The following is a 20,352-nucleotide window of genomic DNA, read 5'->3' on the forward strand; positions in this document are numbered from 1 at the left end:
GGGGGCTTTTTTTTTTTTTTTTTTTTTGCTTCCCCCTCCAGTGGCTCGGTGGCTCTCCCCTTTTTTTTTTTTTTAATTTTTTTTTTTTTTTCACTCCCCCTCTCGCCTCCTTCGGGAAGAGTGAGGCGCTGAGGTGGGCTTCGGGGGCTCCTCTCTGTTGCGGGAGGGGTCTATGGTGATAGCACGGGGGCGGTGGGGGAGAGAGCGAGGGGCTGAGGAGGGGGCTCGCCGCCGCGCCCGCCGCCGTTGAGGAGAAGGAGGAAGAAGAGGCCAGGCACCATTTGCTGCTCCCTGCCCCAGCCATGGAGAACGCGCACACAAAGACTGTGGAGGAAGTTTTGGCTTATTTCGGCGTCAACGAAAGCACCGGGCTCAGCCTGGAGCAAGTCAAGAAGCTGAAAGAGAAATGGGGCTCCAACGGTAGGTGAAGTGGCCCCGCGCCGCCCGCCCCCCCCCCACCGCTGCGGGGATGCTGTCGCTGGCACTCGTCGCCTTCCCCTTTCTGCTCCCTTTTCCACCCTTTTCTCTTCTCACTCATCCTCCTCCGGGCCCTGTTTCAAGGCCTAACGTGTGCGTGTATTTGCAAAGCCGGCATCTCTTGCAGGACCCGGAATAGGAGCGAGGGAGAGAAGATGGCTGACTTGAACTCCACCTCGTGGGTTTCTTTCATACCCCAAGCCCACGGGGCTCCTCTGGAAAGGAGGATGTCACCTCCGTTTCCTTTCACCTTAACGGTGGGAAATCTTCTTCCATTCTGAAATGAAGCGCTGCGGGTCTGGGTTTTTTTTTTCTTGTCCGTCTTGACCTTCGTTTTTCCCTGCTTTTCAGTGCCTTTCTGTCCCTTATTTCACATTCTTCTCTCGAGTCGGGGCACAGAATTCAGCTGATAAGGTGTTTCTTTCTTTTTTTAATCCTTATTGCTTGGCCTTTCTAGTCCCTTTTGAACTCCTGTACCGTTGTGTAGAAATGGAAAGGTGTGAGAAGATTATACGGTGGGTTTTTTCTTTAGCTTTAACGGTGCTTTTATGCCTCTGGAATTACTACATCTAATTGCAGGGTAATAAAAGGGAAAGCAGAAATAAGAAAATATCCTTAAAATGGAGGAAAGAATTTGAAATATTTTGAACCAAGTTTGGTGGTTTGTTTCTTTGAAGTGAATGTGGAGGAAAACCTTTGTCAGAAAGCGTTTGAAAAGCCTTTTCAGCCTTTGACCCTTTGTGTGCAGCAATAGCAGAAGTCCCACAGCTGGCTGGAGTGATGACTTGGCTGAATTATAACCCTTAGCACGTTCCGGTTAACCTGTATGTGTCTTAAAATGCGAAACTGTCGGGCCTATTTCAGATGCTCTAATGAAAAGAGCCATCTTAATGGGGCTTTCAGTAGGTCTGTCAAATCCAAGCTGGTTGAGAGTGCTATTCAGGAACAGTATCTGGTGGATGCCTTATGAAGCTCTAATGTGTTTCTTCAATGACTTCTTTTTTGACATGCTTCCTGGAAAAATCTTCTGCTGACAGAGTTACCAGCTGAGGAAGGTAAGCATGCTCATGAAATCATCTGCTGATTCTTGTTGATAATTAATAAATTTTTTTTAAATGTGTGTAACTAAATGGCTTTGTTACATATTGCAGGAAAAACCTTACTCGAGCTTGTGATTGAACAATTTGAAGACTTATTAGTTAGAATTTTGTTGCTGGCAGCTTGCATATCTTTTGTAAGTATGAAATCTTTTTATTTCATAGGCTTCCGTATTGCAGAATGACAGATGTTCCACTGTGTAGGAACTGTAGATACTGAAGTTATTCTCTTTCTCAAAAAGTAGCTGTATAAGATGTGAAGTAAACTGCTGTTTCTTATATTGGTTGTCTTGTGCAGAGGTTTCTGTATGCTAGAAAACAATTTCAGGGAATCTTTCATTGCATGAGTCATAAGTACGTAACTACACTAGACAGGCATTTTAAAAAGTGTTTCTCATTCAACTCGGTTTGCTTGTTTGAGGTGGGATTTCCCAATGCTTTTGTTGGCTTTGAAATGTAACCTTGAGTGCGTAAGTGTTTAACTGCACATTCTTCTTGCCTTTGAGTTAATCGTTATCAAGCTCAATGTATAATCATTGGAAGACATTTTTGGATGCAATGCAGACTGTAAATAGAATTTACATGGCGAATATTCCAGTTGCCTTCCCTTCCTGATAATAGCAAGGTGACAGTTGTTGCTTTTGACAGTGACAAGAATGATGACGGCTGTGATGGCACCATTGTTGACCAAATTTGGTAACTGACCTTTGGATAGTCTAGTCATTAAATGGACATCTTGCTTTGCATACAGAATTAAAACAACAAGAACACTCTTAACTTAATTTTTCTTTTTTAAGGTGTGTTTAGGCAATCTTTTTACAAAATGTGTAAAGGGTATATGTTTGCTGGAAAACTGAGCAAAGGCTAAGTATAGAAGGAAGACAAAGGATGTATGTCTTGGGGAACTGGACAACAGAAACAAAACTGTGCAGAATATTAAATTGTTTAGGTATGAGTTAAAGTTTATAGTAGACTTTGCCCTGGAGTTGTAATTAAGTACTTCAGGAAAAAAAAATGCTGCAGCTCTTGAGGGGGGGGGAGTGGAAATTGTGGTGACTCTTTAGCTAAGGGCAAGCTAATTAGGACAGGCAGAGGAGAATGTACTCTGAAGCTGCTCTGTTTGATGGGGGAAGGATTGCCCTGTTGTGGCTGCTGCAGTATATACTGTGCTGCTGATCTTCCACCAAGAGAGGCTTCAGCTCTCCCCACAGTGACACCTTTCAAAGTGCTTTGGGTTTTGGTATGCATATACCATTACCAGCAGAACAATGACTGGTGGCATTGATTTTGACCATGGAGACAGATGTGCTTTACTCACTCTTCTGTTTCCTGGGCAGGAAATCAGGCTGGTTATAGAAAATTGAATAAACTGGTCATTGAAAGCTTTTTTTTTTTTTTTTTTCCCCTCCTCCTCTTTCCCATTTTCCTCTCCCAGAGGCTGAAAAAGGGATGTATTTTTGTTCTGAAAAGTCAGGAGTATTTCTCTCATCTCTTGAGATAAATGACAGTACAGAAGCTTGTTAGCCTTTCATGCCAGGGTACATTATTTGTTTCTATTATAACCAAGTAAGTGAAAAATCAAATTCACCAAACTTTAAGCTTTTGTTGCTGAATCTGTATGATAGCAAACTGACAGAGGTCATAGAACATACACTGCCAAGCCCTCTTCGAAAACTTGATTAGTAACTGGATTTGGTTTCTTTTTTCAGTATGCTTAATTTTCCTATCTAATTAAGAGGAGACTGTGGTCTAAGGGAGTATGGGATAGATGTGGGTTCTCTGCTTCTGTGCAACTGGCATGGTATATGACCTTGGATTATTGCTCTGCCTTTTCTGTCTTCCGTTTAAGTTATGGGTAGCCACTATAAATTGATTTTAGTAGTAAAGATTTTCTTTCTGATTAAATGTAGAAGGAAAAACTAGATATCTTATAGTTTAGGTACTTTAAAAGCACTTCCCCTTTGTGTTTGTTTCTGGCTTTTTCCCTGCTCAAAGGTGATCTTCTGTTGTCTGGTTTTCTAGGTTTTCACACTTTTTCTTGATGAAAGCATATTAGAGACTTATAGTAGATGTAAAGAACTGTTAAGTATGTTGATATAAAGACTGTATTGCCACAAAAATTGGATGTGACTAACACCACCTAAATTCTGGTGTTCCTGAAAACGTTTGAATAGGGTATGTAGCTGTGTTAGGCTCATGGACAGTGATTGTTCCATGAGAACACTTGAAAATACATTAAAACCTGAAATTATAGCTGAGATTACAAATTATGCTAAGTCATTCTTCTGGTAGAACAACTTAATGCTAGAGCTTAACTTCAGTGTGTTTATTATGCTATCTCTTACAAGCCTTAGAAATTCAATTTTTCCATTTGTGCTGTTGTGAGGCATGCAAAGCTCCCAATACCTTAGAGATCTTGAAATGGTTAATTAGACCTAAAATGGAGTCAGTTAAATATGTGTTGGTTTGGGATGTTGAGTAATACTGTTGAGAGTTGCTCTTTAATGAGTCAAGACTTCTGGCTTTCTTGGGGTCAGTGTCAGATCCCACAGAATCATACTGTGGAACTTATTGTAAGCGCCGATTCTCACTTCAGTGACTGCTTTTTACTATGATTTATTGGTTGATAGACCGTAAACTGTAGTACTTGAGTAGAAAGTAGGACACTATAGAGTGTACCAACAGAAGTAAGGTTGGAGAATGAAAGTTAAACAGGAGCCAACTGAGGACTCTAGGCTTGGTATATGCCTAAAAGGGAATTTTCATCAAGATGCTCAAATAAGAAGTAGTTTCCTTTGAATGACAAGGGATGAGAAAAGGTGGCTTACTGAGGACTTAAGAACAAATGATCCCAAAAGCCCCCAAGTGTTTGTGTGTCACTGAAAACTTACTCTAATTTGAATTTGTTTTTTCTGAATTTGTTTTTTCTGATGATCAAATAGTGTGTACTTAGTGCTAGTGGCAGCAGATTTACAATGTGTGCTTTCAGGAAGGGCATAGGTGCTGGTAGGGCAGTGAATGTAGCAGTGTTCTTCATCAGCTATACATCATTAATTTTAAAAAACTCAACACATTGTCTCTCTCATACCTGAATCTTCAATCTTGAGGCATATAGATTATTGGTTTGTGTTGGAGAAGCTTTTCTGGTGATTGTGTTGTGATCATAAATCGTAGTAGATTCTTACTATTGTGACTGCATGGAAACAGCCATCTTTAAGGTTTTTAGAGACCTTTTAAGGTCTCCTTTTACATACAATATAAACTTTGGTGTTCAAAGTGCCTTTTGTGTCCTCTACTCCCACACCCCCTGTCAGGTATGTGTCAGTAAAATAAATCAGACTAACAGCTGAATCTGTGTCACCCTGGCTGATTGTAGGGGTCATATGCTGCCTGTTTGTTGGCTGTAGATACTGTGTCCTACATTCCAAGTCAGAACTGCTGTTACAGATGTGCCTAGTTAGTAACAGCTTAAATTCTTACAGTTTTTTCTTCAGTACTTCTACTGGCCTTAAGTGTGGCTTTTGAAAAGAAACAATATAAATAATTTCTGATGGTTAGTAAATGGATCTAAGTGGAGGCTTGGACCTTGTCTTGGTGTTCTGTTGAATCCGTGAAGCCTGTGCAGAAATATCTCAGCTGTTCAAAGGCCTTCCTAACCTGACTTTCTAGGTGCAAGTAAGAGGGTGTTTAATTTTCCATGAACTGTGGCTTTTAATTCTTGCTACTTGTGTAGCATGTGCTCAGATCTACAGTATTTACATAAAAGAACAGCTTTGCTGTATGACTTTGACAGGCTGCGAGATGTGCATCTGATGTAGAATAATTCTTTGGTAAAGTATATATGTTTTAAAAGACGGTATACGGTTAACCATTCAATCTTACCTTTGCATCACATTTCTATTGGATTTTCTTCTACGAGATGCAGCATAGACTGTAAACTCTATAAAAAACTTAAGTATTAATACAGCAACCTAATAGCATCCTCCCCCCACCCTCAATTCTTTGATTCCTGAGCTGATTTAGAAGTGAATATTCTGGGGATGTTCTCTAATAGTGTATATCCATGTTTAGATTAAAGCAATATATTGTGACTTAGTCCAGAGACTCTGAATTAGTATGAGTATGACCTAATCTGTGTTAAAAGGTGAGCAAAGCTACTCTTGGAGGAAGCAAGATGTGCCAGTAAAAATGTTGCAGGCTTTGCCCTGATATCACCCCAAAAGCTACCTGTTAAGGTCAGTAGCAGTGAGTATGTGGCACAAGATAAGGATTGCTGTAGGACATTACACTGACATGCTTTTAGCTAAACTCAGATTACTCAATAGCACCCGAGATACCAGCTGATAGGTAGGACTGATAAAACTGTGAGAAGTAGTTGTGATTCCATTTTACTTGGTAGAAATTAAACTGGGTGCTATGTATCTATTTTTTTCCCTTATTGCTACACTAAACACAGAATGTGTTTATTTTCCGAAATAGAGTAGCATATCTGATGGGTATTTACAATCTGCTAACACAGTAAAATTCTTAATTTTGTACTTAGTGTGGTCAAGGTCTGTTGGGGGTTTTTTGGGCGGTTTGTTTTTTTTTCTCCTCTCTCCTTGGCTAGCAAATAAAAATCTCTGCTGAATAATAGAACTAAAATTTGGAGATTTTTCTTTAGTATTTCCAAGTGTTCAGTATAACTGACATGGAACAAGTATCAGGACTACTAAAATAGTTTTTCTGCTTAATTTTAGGCTAATTTGTACTGAAAAGCAAAATCACTAAAAGAGGGTTTTGTGGGCAGTAGTTAGCACTTAGTCCAAAATATACTGAACCTTAATTCACAGTATCCTGTGAGAAGAAAGCTCTATTGAAAGCAGTTGATAGTTTTACATTACCTGCTTTAATTAGTCCAGGGCTGCTTTTTGTTAGGAGGAGACCTTACTCTCCCAGCTTGCTTCTAAGTTTCCATTGTCAAAATGAAAAACAAACAAAAAACCTTGTTAGGTTGCTGACAACAAGCTGTTTGCTTTTCCTCTGTTAGTGGTAAGTGGGTACAGCCTGCTGGGCAACAGAATTCTATCTTGAACCTTCCATTCTTTAATTCTGTTTTTGTTAGTCAAGGATAAATAGTCATCTGAGACAACTTGCTCCATAACTTTTTCTGTCAATACAGAGATGCTTAACTTGTAGCAAAAAGCTGTAAGGACGCTGCTATTCTTCGAGCTGCTTTCATCAGTACTCACCCACTGCTGGCTGACTTCTGCATTGTACCTCTGCCCCCTTTTTACAAATAACCATGAAAACTAAGTGCTATTTGCCTGTCACTGTGTATCTTTTGGCTTAGTGTCCTGCAGGTCCATCCCATTAGGCTTTGATTAAAATAGGCTTTTGCAAGCCATAGCCCTAGCAGCCCTAAAGCAAATATGCTGAATGAAAGTTGTCCTTTTAAGCTGCTTTCGTTGACTGTTGATATAGGACCTTTATGTCTTGCTATTAATTTCACTTATATTTCCAGTCTTGCATACCTCTCGAGCAATTCTTACTCTCTTTTCCTACTATTTTAAGCTTCTTAAATACATGGTAACTTCACTTACTGACCATACTGCCTGAACAGTACATTGGAGATCAATGACCTGGAAATTAAGCTGTTCTACATGTGAGTCTTAAAGTGATTAGGGCTAAAATATGGTGAGGCCCTTTGAAGTAGCAGTCAAATAAAAGATCTCTCATTGAAAAACTCTCCAGGGTCTTAAAGTGTGCTAATGGAAACTTTTTGTCAAGGACTCAATGCCTTGGACAAGAATTGTCTAGTCTCTACCAGGCTTCAGCATATGATCTTTTTGTTACTAGAAAAGCTTAGTTAAATACCTGTATTCCTTCTTTTACTTTCTCTTTGGTTTTTCCTGTGGTTTTGTTTTTTACTTCAGGCTGCTATCAAGTAATAAACCCAATCTGTTACAGCAATTTGTGTTGTGTATCACAAGTGTACTAAATGGAGTGTTAATATAGCTGTAGTCTGCTATAACAAAGCCAAGAACTGACAATGTATTCTGTTATTTATATGTCTATATTTGTCAAAAATGCTCTAGAACTAGAGTTTAGATTGTTCCGCTGTTGGTAATTGTGTAGAATCTTTTTGGGGGAGAATGTGTATTGCTAACTTCCAGGATTAACTGGATACTTCATTTTATTTATCAATTTGTTTGATAGTTTTGTCAAAAAACCAACTGTGAAGATCTAAAATATCAGATCTGTGCTGTCAGGATCTCTAATCTGAGTTCATCTGCTCTTTTTGAAATAATGGCTTATCAAAGGAAAAGCACCCTTGAAAATTTAGCTTTGGTTCTCCTTGACATACTTGGATCTTGCTGTCCTTGTAGTAACTTCCCTTACCTCTTAAAGTTGCAGGCTTTCTCAATGTTATTTTACGACATGCATGGTCTCCAATCTGAAAAGGTTATGGTTTAACAACAAGTAAAACCGATGTTTTATTCCGGTTAACCTTGTAGGTGCCTGCTCTGTTAAGAACATGACAAAATGATTGAATTTACTTGCTTTGTTGGAAGCAAAATGGGCTCTATGGAATCCCAATAAAGAAAGGGAGAGCAGACACAGATACAAAGCAGCTTTTCTGATTGCAGTGTGTGACCCTGTATACGCTAAGAAAACTGGCTATGTACCGTTAGCCGTTTTTGTAGCTCCACTGGAGACACCAGTAAAAGCTGTCTGTGGGTTGATGCTGGAGTGAAGACTGCAGTGTAGACTCTGACTGCTCCAGCAGGTCAATTGGGAGAAGTTGGTACTGGGGATTGAAGATTAGTCGTGTGGGAGGAGGGAAGTGTTAAAGGAGAAGCCGCTGTCCAAGCAGTCACACGCTATTCAAGGAGTTGCACACACATCACCCCGAGTCTTTAGCTGCCAGGACCAGGGTCCCTTTGCAGCGGGTGACCCCACTGAGCCGAAGGGTGCCCCTTTGACTACACACACACACACACACACACAAAATCAGATTTTATAAAAATAAATAATTTAATTGAAAAGAACAGCAGCAGGGTCAGCCCAGGCTGGGTGTCTCCCAAGAAGGATGTTGAACAAAGAAATCCCTGGGCACTTATACCCTTGTGATCTATACACCTGCCCCTCGTGCTCTTCACAGGTCTTTTAGTCCAATGGTGATTTTTTGGTCTGGGGTAGTATGGGAAACTAAAAAGTCACAAACTTAGGGAAAAACACTACCAAAACACCAGTATGTTAGGGACATTTTCCTCACGCTAGAAGACTAAACACAGCACTAGGAAAATTATGAAGAAAATTACCTCTGTTGTGGCCTAGAGGCTTCAGCAAATCTAGCTGCTCATGCTAAGTAAAGCGAGGCAAACAGCATAAATCATGCCATATTATAACCCTAAGTAATTTAGTCTAATTAAAACTTACTTATTTAAGCTAAACAACTAATATCTCTGAGCAGTAAGAAATACTGTGATATAGAGAGTGTAAGAGATCCTTACTAAATCTCTTCCCCAGAGGGGTTATACGGACCCTCAAAATGTGTTGCCAGTTGGAACATTTCAGTCTTATAAGATCCAGGTTATGATTAATAAGTTTATCCTTTTGTAATAAAAAATTATTGTTATGCATTGGATTTGCTTGACAGTCTGTTTTCTGCTTGAGGCTTTCATGCTGCTGCTCCTTCCTTTTAGCATCCTGGAGTGTTTCACAATTGAGCAATAGCTCTGAGCAGCATGTTGGTGGAATTATGGCGCTGGCTTTAGTAATGGTTTGCTCGCTGCAGTCTTCCAGTGATTCAGAGTGCTGTTGCCTGACTACCAGCCCTAATTATCTCAACACGTTGTTCCTATTTACTGTCACTTTCCAGGCTTCCTGTTGCTCAACATGTTGACGAAAAAGCTCTTCCTCTCTGGTTGTGTTAGCTTGACTTTTCTTTAGTAACTACAGAACTCTGCAGAGGCCCTGACATAGACCCATTCAAGTCAAGTGAATGGCAGAAACCTAAAACTAGACTGTAACTCTAAAGCAAATGAGTTCAAGTAAAATCTGTGGTGCCTTTTATTCAAGCTCTCAAGTTGATTTATTTTTAAAAATACAGTTTCAATTTGACTTCTATCAGCTACTCAGATCAGAATTCAACTTCAGATGTAACTATACGATTCGCTTAGATGCTTCAATAAGACACTACTTGTATTTAAATAAGTAGATGTTTATTTTTCTTACCTACTCACTTAAAACTTCTGAAGCTGTTTTCATTTGTGTGTCTAAGTTATTGGTAAAGAACAATTAACTTGGTTAAAATTCAGGTTCTGGCAAAACTTTAGTGTTCTAAGTAGTCAAACTAATCTGTCTGCATCCTGTTTTAGACAGTAGTGAACCGTTTTGTGAAAATTTTCACTGCCGTAGCTGTCTTTGACTTCTGCTTTCATTTGTGAAGCAAAAGTAGCAATATGTTTCCCAAATAAATAGCTTGCCCCTTTAAAAGAATAGCAGCCTTGGAAATGAACTTTGTACTACTTCAGTAAAGATTTTCTGCTTTTCCATTGCATATTGCCAACTCATTCATGAACTACCAAACTACAGTTTGGAAGATTGAGGGGTTTGAACCTCAAGCTGAAACTTACTGGGTCTTAAGTTTGCAAGGTGTCTGTGTAAATCAGTAATTTAGATCATTGTGTTTCTCTTACAGGTCCTGGCCTGGTTTGAGGAAGGTGAAGAAACAATCACAGCATTTGTAGAGCCTTTTGTAATCTTGCTTATATTAGTAGCCAATGCAATTGTGGGAGTGTGGCAGGTATGTGATATTTTCACAACATCAAATCACTAATGTTTTGGGGGTGTTTTGCTTTAAAAGGAAGGACTGTACCGTGTAGTGTCAGGGGCTTCATACAATGCAAGTAATACGTGTTGCTAACTTTAGATTCCTGAGAGTCAACATACCATGAAACTTCTGGACAAGAAGTGTTGGTTTAAAGGTAAAATGAAAGCTTCAAAAGTATTGCCAAAAAGGCAAAGTGCCCGTCAGTGCAGCCACACGATGGTGAGCATATGAACTAGGTGGTCCAGAACGAAGGCCTAAATTCAGGAAATAAATGTTGCAAAGCTAAAAGACATCGAGGATTGCCTTGCAAAAAAAAAAGATGTTTTGTCCCAACTAAGGAACAAAGGATGAAACACGTGTAATCTAGTTTCTTGTCTGCTTCCTGTTGAGACAAGTGCTATGTTTTACTACACTTGTTAATACAGTACTAATTCCTCCTATTCAATTATTATAGTACCTTCTAAGTGTACATCTAAAGAGTACATGTCTGTCAAAAGGCAGAAGTTTCTTCTGAAAACATCAAAATACTATGAAATTTTTCCTGTGTTATCAGCTGTCAGACTAATTAGATAATTTTTTTTTATAAATCATATCAGTAGTAACATTCTAATGCTTCTTGAGATGCCAAAACAAAATTGTTCATGTAACTTTAGTTTACTAATTGGATCACTTCAGATAGGGCATATTTTATTATAACTGGGTTCTGGGCAGATAAAAACTATTCTAGATTTTTTTAGGATAATTTAAATTCTTTGAAGGTGGGGGTTTTTTTGTTTTTTTTAAAGGGATAGTGTTAATGTGACATAATTACTTGCTATCTTAGCAAGTTAGGTTTCATGCTTAAAAAAAGGCACCCCCCTCACAAAAGTGTTGGAAACAACAACAAAAATTGAGAGGAGGAACCCTATTAACAGGTTAAAACACGTTAGAGAGGAGCCTACACACTGGAAGGCACCAGGAGTGGCAGTCAGTGGCATTGCTGCACATTCCTGTGCTCTGCTTTGTACTAGCCCAAGTAAGATGGATGAAATCTAACCCTCGAAAACCTCAGTTTTTAGCAGTACCCAGCTTGCTGCACGAGTGCTAGAGCTGGTGTGGAGAGAAGAGGTTATGTCAAGCAAGGGATGATAGCATTAGCCCCTTTAAGTGTCATTTTCTATTCAAATCTTCATGAAGCAATTGTGCAAGAATTAATTTTTAACACCGAGTTAGAATTTTGCGTGTGGTAATTGTAATTATGAAATGTAAAGCTGTCTGTATAGTTTAGGGATGTTCTTGTGTAGTTGCATACCCTGTTTTAGGAAATAACCAGTTGTTATTCAGACATGATAGTACGCATGGAATACCTATAAATATATCTATATTCACGCAGTGAACTTAAATGTGAAGTAGAATTGCTGTACAGATTGAATGACTCATTCCTTTGTTTTAATGGGCATGGAAAATAAGTCCCAGTACATAGTCTCCACCCATAAATGTATTTGTTTCTACAGGTACTCAATGTGAGCAACTGAGTCATTGCCTCAGCTCTGCGCTCCTCAACCCTTCCTCTCACGTGCCCTTTTCCCAAAGTGCCATCTGCTACTACTTCAGTGGTTGGCAAGATAGTCTAACTGCCGTAACTTCAAGCAAATTTGGAACAAAAACATAGAGCCTAACACACTGAGCTGGCTGTCCTAGCTGAATCATGTTTCATTCTTCTTTATTTCTCCTTTTTGAAGGAAAAGTTCTGTTTAACTAACCTTCCATTTCTGGGACTTTCTTTTGTACCTTTAAGGTTTTGCCTAATATTAACAGTTAATCCATGGAAAAGCGATATCAGCATTATTATGCTGAGGAGCAGAATTAATTTACCTAGTGGAATATGAGGCTGCTATTAATTATAGCCTTATGGGTTTGTTGGTATTTCTGCACTACCTGGTACTGAGCTGTGCCATGTAAACGTTAGTTCTTCAAGGTAGTTTTGGTAATGCTGGTTTTCAGCCACATTATTATGTGGAAGTACCTAGTACCTCAAGCTTTGAGTTTCTGAATAGTAGGTTTCTACTTTCATGCATGCAGGAGGAAGTTTTTATTATCTGGAAAGGCTGGTATATATTTGAAGGGCAGACATTCTAAGAACTATGTGCACCCTTATCATTATCTATTCATCATCAGGACTATATGACGTTTGTACTTGTCAATAGGCTGGAAAGTAAGTTACTTCTCCACGAGCTGGAGAAGGAGGATTGACAAACTGTTGGTTGCTTATATTGTCCTTTATCTAAGTGGCATCATGATGTTGATACCAATCTCTGGTAGTGCTTAGCTCAGAGGACTGCACTTGAGATAGGAAAGCTATTGTGCTAGTGTTAGTGGAAATAAAAAGGTTGTCATGTGTGGGGATTCATCTAAGTTTGTAAACTGTTAGAGACTCTGGGGAAGTTTCTAGTCTATATGGTTTAATCTCACTTCAGTGTGACTTGATTTGCTGAAATGAAGTTGATAATAAGCTGTTTGAGCTTTGTCTTAACTTGACCCCTGATTTCTATCAGTAAGTGAAATTCAGTAGTGCTAGTCCATTCCAGTCTGAGTCTAAACTGCTCCAGCTGGTAAGGTACAGCCGAGACAGGACTATATCCATGAGTCTTAGTTCTGCTTAATGCTTCTTTTTTACGTCAAAAAGCATCCATATGTTACTTAGAACTCTGTGTGGCCTCCCTATATCAAGGCACTGGATATTCTTGATGGGAAATGCTTTGGAGTTCAAATAAGCAACTTGTAGGTTCTGAAGGCCCACTAATATCTGAATTATGTTGTAATGATTTCCAGTCAGCAACCTCATAAGGGCAGAGGTCACATAATTTTCTGTATGAACAAATGTAGTTGAGCTGAGTCACTAGTATTCATATGATAATGCATTTGAAAAATCAGATGTGACGTGTATTTTTCCTTTAGGGCTTTTAAAATTACACATTTTTGCTGTCTTCTAGGAAAGAAATGCTGAAAATGCTATTGAAGCTCTTAAAGAATATGAACCAGAAATGGGCAAAGTGTATCGACAAGACCGAAAAAGTGTACAAAGGATTAAAGCAAGAGATATTGTCCCAGGCGATATTGTAGAAGTGGCAGGTAAGGCTTGTTTATGTAGTACGTACCAGTATTAGCATATTATTGTAAAATTGTTGTGGGGGCCTTTTCTTAACGATTTGAGGCACTGGGGGGAATTTTCAAAGATGCCTAAGTATATGCTTTGCTTAAGAACAATCTTGCTTCTGTTCATCTGTAATTACCTTAAATGTTCATTTGCATTGAAGGGATTGTTTTTCAAATTACCACTTAGTTTAATTGGTAGGTCTAAAAGCAAAGCGTCTTAATTGGAGTACAGGTTTTAACACTTGTCACAACTCTAAAATTTTATTTTCTAAAGTCTAGTTTCAGAGTGTCTTAATTTATCTGTTTTCTGTCACAAAATACTCTTTCCCTTGCTTTTAAGTGTGGACAATTTCTTTGGGTTCTGGAATGCAGAGGTTTTGGGGTTTTTTTGGTCACACTGTCCTTTGTCAAAGGAAGGCTAATTTCATCTAAAGGTTTTTTCCAGCTCTTACACCTGCAGCAGCAGTTCCTTTCAACTTCTCTTTACAAATATCTTCCTCTGTCCTCTCTGCGGGTATGATAGGCATGTGACCTCAATGCTTTCTTATCATTCATAATCCTTTGTTGCTTCTTTTGCCTACCATTCCACAGGAGACTGCAGATAGATAACTGTACAAATACAAAGTAGAGCTTCTTATTTCTCCGGTGTAAGCATTTGAAGTACCAGTCTTAAAAGACTGGACTTTTGCGTCAAGCTTTCTAATAACTTAGATTTGCCCTAAAAGGTGTATCTTTATTTGAAAGGAGTGAAAAAAAAAAATTATTGTATATGTAAGACTCCTTCATTTTGGTGATAATGCCACGCCAATAACTTTTTCCTCTAAACTGGATTTGTCAGTGACTTCAGTGTTCCTGATGCCTTCCCAGATAAAAGGAGGTGGTTCTTGTTAAGCGTCAGGAGTAATTGTGTACTTGTATTTTGTAGGTCATTATCAACTGTTAACTGAGTGATTGTTCCTTTGGGAATAATTTAGGGTGTACATCAAACTTTTTCTTTCCACTAGTGTCACTTTGCTTTTAGAGGTGGTAGCGGTCTCGGGAGGAGATAAATATATATCCTTAAATTTGACTATCCTTCTATTTTAATTAGCACGCAGAGAGAGTATGCACTCAAAATTAAGTTGGTGTTGGCTGGCTGCCCAGCTCTCATTCCTTGAGAAACTTTAATGTTCGCTGAGCCCTGTCTCGAGCCTCCGTTTTGTGCATTGGATGATTTGGCTACAAGAGCCCTGGACAGGGTAATTCAGAGCAAGGGTGAATCTCACAAAGGCTGAAACTAGTTTCCTCTTAGCACTTGTCGGTGGAGAACAAGTACAAATACAAAGTGCTGATAGCTGAAATAAAGGGTGAATTATGATACTTTGTCACTTACTCTGCTGTTCTGACTCGCTATGACTGCACCATACAGTCAAATCCACGAGCTCTGCAGTGAGATTTTGTTTAAGCGGCTGAGGTTTTCTGTGTCCTTTTCAGGCAAGCAGAACTGTTTAAATCACAGATTTTGCAGTAGATGTCTAGTCCAAACCTTTATTCTGTTTTTAAATATCAGCAATAAAATGGTAGTTTTGGAAGCAGTTTATATCATGGGAGTACATTGGAGTTGTGTTTTTTGGTACTTTAAAGCAGTATTGGTAGAATTGCAAATTGATGACTATGTATTTTGTACTGGTTTGGGCTATCTCACTAAGGAAAACTGCTGGATTTTGCTGCTCTGCCAGGTGTCTGGAGCACAGAAAACTTGCTTGATTTTTTGCTATTTCAGAGAGTCAGAGGCTGTATTCTCATCTTACAGAAGAAGAAAAAGCTAAAGTTGTATGTGAAACACCTGGGGGATGTGTGGGCTTTTACTTATGTTGCTGTATGTTGTCAGTATCAATAAAATAAATTACTTGTGCCTTGAGACATGTCTTTAAAAGGCCTGTGTCTGAAGGAGAGAGTGAATTGGAAATAGACCCCTGACTAGCATACCTGTAACACTAGGGCATCTTTAACAAACATTGTATCCTATTTTTCATAGGGTTACTACTGCATTATTTTAAAATATCTGCTTGTAGAACAGTGTCTGATAGTCCAACACATGTAGAACTGATTTTTTTTTTTTAAAAAAGGCAAACTTAAAAACTAGTATGATCGTGTAGAGAAACAAAATTTATTCAGCTTTTATGACTGTCCTTTCAGATGGGTGGTCTAGATTGTTGACTAACTGTAGAAGCTCATGCTGGTTAAAATAATCAAACTGATGGGTCAAACAGTCTCAAGCTAGTCCTAAGCACTCACCATATTTTTCTTCTATTGGTAAATGTAACCAACTGCAGCTTCAATTGAAGGTAACTAAGTGTAAATCGTGTGGATGTTTAATACAGAAATAAATGCTTCAGCGTAATACAAACTCTGATACTGAAACAATAAATTCTAACCTGTGGATAGACAATGATGAAGTTTTAATGGTAATCAAACTCAGAAAAGCTACCGAGCAAGTAGAGAAGAGCAATACACTATGTACCAGCGTTAGTGTCAAGACCTGGAGGTGAGAGAGACTGTGTACATGCCTGTGCTTCAAGTGTAAGAGTACTGCGATGGCCTTTGACATGGTGTTTGCAAAAAGATGACCATGTAGGGAAGTGACAGAGCACTTCATACTGGGATACATATCTGGGTATGGAATTCTAGGCAAAGTGCCAATGACATTTGTGTGTCCAGGCAAATATCTTTCAACCGAGTGGCATAAATAACCAGGTGATAGGTTTCTTCCCTATGCCGATACCTAATTTTGGGCAACTTTCTACAGGTCTTCTATTACAGAATACTTGTTTAATGCTATAACAGCTCTGTTAATTTGAAGTAGCTATATGTGGCTCTGACACAGAGAACTCTTTGTTGTAGGAGCTGGGAGATTGATATTGCAGTTCAGGGGAAGTGGGGGAATATATTTGCCTCTTAACATTGCAAGAGTTCCCTGAGAATAGGTAGCACTGAACCGTTTCCAAAATCATTTGGTATTTTCAGTAGTTTTGAACCCATTAAAGATAACCTTGTTGACTTAGTGTAACCCAAAGGCAGTGCAATAATGGTTTATACTATTACTTTTTATTCTGGCTCCTTAGGCCATTTGTAGAGTTTGTCTGTTCATTATATAGCCTATTCAGTCTGCCTCATGCCTTCTAAAATAAATCTTCTGGAAGACATTTTATTTAATTGGTCTGTCAACAGAGGAAATAGATGCTGGTTTATTTGACTTGAAGTAATGAGGGGAAACTGCAGGTCTGCCTTGTCACCTTGCAGTAGATATGCAGTAACCTGAATTAGATTGTCCCTCGAGTGGTAGGTAACTACTGTCTTATCTGTTTCTTGGGGATCAGTGTGCATATAGGTACTGCAGAAGACTTGATGAGAATTACTGGTCCTTATGGCTAGTAGCTAACAAATTCAGAAGAAATGCTACACTAAAATTTTGCAGGTGTACTAGGAGATACTGTAGTCCATGTTCGCTCAGAGACTGTGCAGACGTGAATTTCTTAACTGTATATGTTTGGAAGACTTTCTTCCGTGTCCACTTAAGCAGAGGTGGTGGAAAAGATACTGTACAATCAACAGCAACTCTTTGGGATGAAGTTGGAGCTACAGGTTTGGGATGTATGCCTTAAATTTGCTTGCAGACCTCTGGTGGGCATAGTTCTCAGAACAGCAGTGTCTAAGGGTTACTAAGCTACGCTGTTTGTTTCTTAGAACTGATGAACTGAAAAAAATCCAGATGCTGTCCTCAAATGGCTTTTCAGTTTGCCAGTCTTAAAATGGATTATCGCGCTGTTACAAAAGCTTATTGGAGGATGCACTCTAAATTTGTAACTAGTGGCTAGCTTATTAGATTAAAGATGTCCTTTGTTTTAGTTAAGTTTTTGCTTGCCTTAAAGTAACATTTTAAAGAGAAACTTAAACCAGTGTGGCCTTAGTTCTTACAAGTTTTTTTTATGAAGTCCAGGCTGACAAAATGGAATAAACTGGTTGCAAATAATTTGTTTTTAAAGAAGCACATTTGGGAACAGAAATGAGTTTTGCTCGCTTCTGTTGTATTTTTCTGTCTAAAATGTTCTATTTTAGATACAGTATATCTGACTTTCCATAATTTAATAAATGAATGTTCATTAGTTGCAATCTGCAAGTGACCAAACTGGAGTCACAGTAGTTCCTCTTTTCCCTGAAGTGCTGAATGATGGTTCTTGTCATCCGTTATTGTATCTGTTAAGTATCAACAGCTTAAAAATAAACAGAGTTCCCAGAAGCTGTTGCTTATTAAATTATTGTGTATTCCAGAAGACTTAGTTTTACACTTATACCTGGCATAAAGTATGCAAGAACTGCTTTCCGAGGCTTTTAATTCCAACTGCAGAGCACTTTAAGACTCTTTCTACAGCATAGATGCCTTATAATTAAGGCAAGATAAATTTGAGAGTAAAGAAGATTGGGAAGGAAGATTCTTGAGGTGAATTATGTCAAACTCCATTGTAGTTATGAAGAGCTACAGTTCTCCGTGATAGTATAAGCAACAAACATTGATGTTGCAGGTCTTACTCCAAAACATCTGGGTCCTTGTGCCTGTGTTACTTTTCTAATAGCTAGAATTGATTTTCAGACTCTGTGCTAGAGATGCAGGTTTACTTTTTTTTTGGAAAAATATTCAGACTGCAGAAAAAATAAATAATGAAAAGGATGGAGTAAGACTTCAGTCCAGAACGGTGACCTACTGGAGGCTGTCCTAAAAGCATACTGCTGAGAGCATCTCTTGATACGGGGAGAAAGTTGACTGCAAGTTCTTTTGTTTTTTTGGGTTTTTTTTCTTATCTGTGCAAGTTGTTGGGTTTGTTTGGGTTTTTTCTTAAAGATTAAGCATGTATTTTGCCTCTTCCATGAAGTATTGCTTTTGAACAAGAAAAAATCTGGAAGTAAGATTAGGATCACGTACAAGTAGTCCATAAATCTGTGGGCTTCAGTGAACACTTCAGCTGTCAAACTCCTAACACACCAGAGGCAGCTTTTGAGATAACTGGATGCGGTGCATCCAGTTTCCATACTCCACTGAAGTCTGGAGTTATGTGAGGTTCAAGTCAGGGCACGGCCTAAACCTGTGTCACTTTCAACACACCTTTGAGAACTTACGAAACATATCTCCAATCTTTTTTTCCTCATTTGTGTAGTGTTTTCCACCAAACTCTTCAATAAAAATAGTGAAACTAATTGTGTTTTGTTTGAATTCAGAACACATGATGTTCTATACCCTGATTAGAACCTATACTGCAGTGGGGTTTTATTATAAACACAACAGTACTGAACAAAATACTTGAACATCAAGATAATATTCTGTTCATATTATATCACACTGGCAAAGCCAGCATTTTTTAAGGCTAAAGAAAACTTGCGCTTGGAGCTATGCTGCGCTTCTAGAATTCTTACTGTTTGTTCTTGTGTTACCCAAATGCAGCCTGACTTGGAAACAGGACTTCAGCTTTGGTGTGAAAGTGTCATTGCTCTCTACCTGATCTAGCAAAAGTTGAAGCTTAATTTACCAGTTTGTTCTTTCTGCTGTTAGCTATTTTTATAGGCAGGGTACCTGTCCATTGGTACATCTTATTTAATGTTCTGGTGCCCTCTTCAGAGAGAATCACACTTAGAAGTACATTTCTACAGAAATGAAATAGGAATGATTCAAGTGTTATGTACTGTTTAATACAATATATAAATTTTTCTCAATATAACCTTCAGTTCCGACTTTACTTTCTGGGAGCAAGATAGTTTAAAGCTTTTCCTCTATTTCTGGTGTTCATTGCTAATGTGATCTGTAGAAGTCATTTGTCTGAATTTTTTTTTTTAACTTCCACCTCTAACAGTTCTTAGGTTAGGATCATCATGCTTCTGCATGCACTGCACGGTAAGCTCCATGGATATTTTCTGTCTGTCCAGAATGCAGAATGGCATATGATAGAGAAGGCTATTTCATGAACATTGTCTAATCTGTCGCATGCATCCTAAATGCAAAGAATGAATATACTCAAATGTATTGTTCTGTCATCTCGGCAGTAAAAAAAAATAAATGCTGTTTTACTAGTATGGCTAAACCTAAATGGACTGGTGCTATTATAATCTTTGTCTTGCTGGAAAATAATTTTATCTTACTGGTTTGGAGTGGGAACTCAGACTTAAAATATATTTCATAGACGCTTTTCTGATTTTGACAATTTGACACACTTGGCTTTGCATGAAAGCATAGATGAACTTAATCTTCCTGTTTTGTAAAGCTTCTGATTTTTGGTAGCTTTTTATTATACCCTGTTCAGGAAGTGTTAAAATACTTAATACCTGTTACTACGGAAGAAAAATTAAGTTTCTGATGGTCTAAGGAAATCAAACACAATAGGAAGAGTAGACTGTATGCATGCAAGAGGGGAAGAGGAGCTATGCTGAGCTTGTGTTAAGGAAGCTTAATATAAAAAACAATTGTGCTGCAACAGCTATACTTGTAAATAGAAGCAGTCCATTCTGTTCAGGGGGAAGATTTAACTATTACTGTCCCCCAGCAGAAACAATACTTGGTTATGGTTGATGAAATATGTAGCATCCCATATGTGCTATTCTAAGCCTACTCATTTCAATTCTTAAACCTTAAGGAGATACCTATACTTCATGTAGGATGTTTCAGTTGCCTCAGTTTGTCAGTAAATATTCACAAAATGGTATGTCCTCTAATTTACAAGGATAAGAAACTTATTTTTGGGCAAGAGAGAGGACTTTGAAATAACTGACTCTTTAAGAGGCTAAAGATTTTATTAGGGA

At 38.5% G+C, this 20,352-nt stretch overlaps 1 protein-coding gene across 3 annotated transcripts in view; it reads left to right on the forward strand.

Moving 5' to 3' along the window:
- The first annotated feature begins 302 nt into the window (after positions 1-302).
- The window catches only part of ATP2A2 (ATPase sarcoplasmic/endoplasmic reticulum Ca2+ transporting 2), a 49,417-nt gene continuing 29,367 nt past the window's right edge, over positions 303-20,352 (forward strand). For 2 of the 3 annotated variants that reach the window (XM_074159459.1, XM_074159457.1), the window contains exons 1-5: positions 303-420; positions 1,515-1,532; positions 1,629-1,711; positions 10,261-10,365; positions 13,365-13,503. In XM_074159459.1, coding sequence (XP_074015560.1) covers positions 303-420; positions 1,515-1,532; positions 1,629-1,711; positions 10,261-10,365; positions 13,365-13,503 — 463 coding nt within the window. The remainder of the gene's footprint in view (positions 421-1,514; positions 1,533-1,628; positions 1,712-10,260; positions 10,366-13,364; positions 13,504-20,352) is intronic. The other variant, XM_074159458.1, reaches the window with a different exon arrangement.

Source organism: Numenius arquata, chromosome 16 (assembly GCF_964106895.1).
Source record: "Numenius arquata chromosome 16, bNumArq3.hap1.1, whole genome shotgun sequence".
NCBI classification, from domain to species: Eukaryota; Metazoa; Chordata; class Aves; order Charadriiformes; family Scolopacidae; genus Numenius; species Numenius arquata.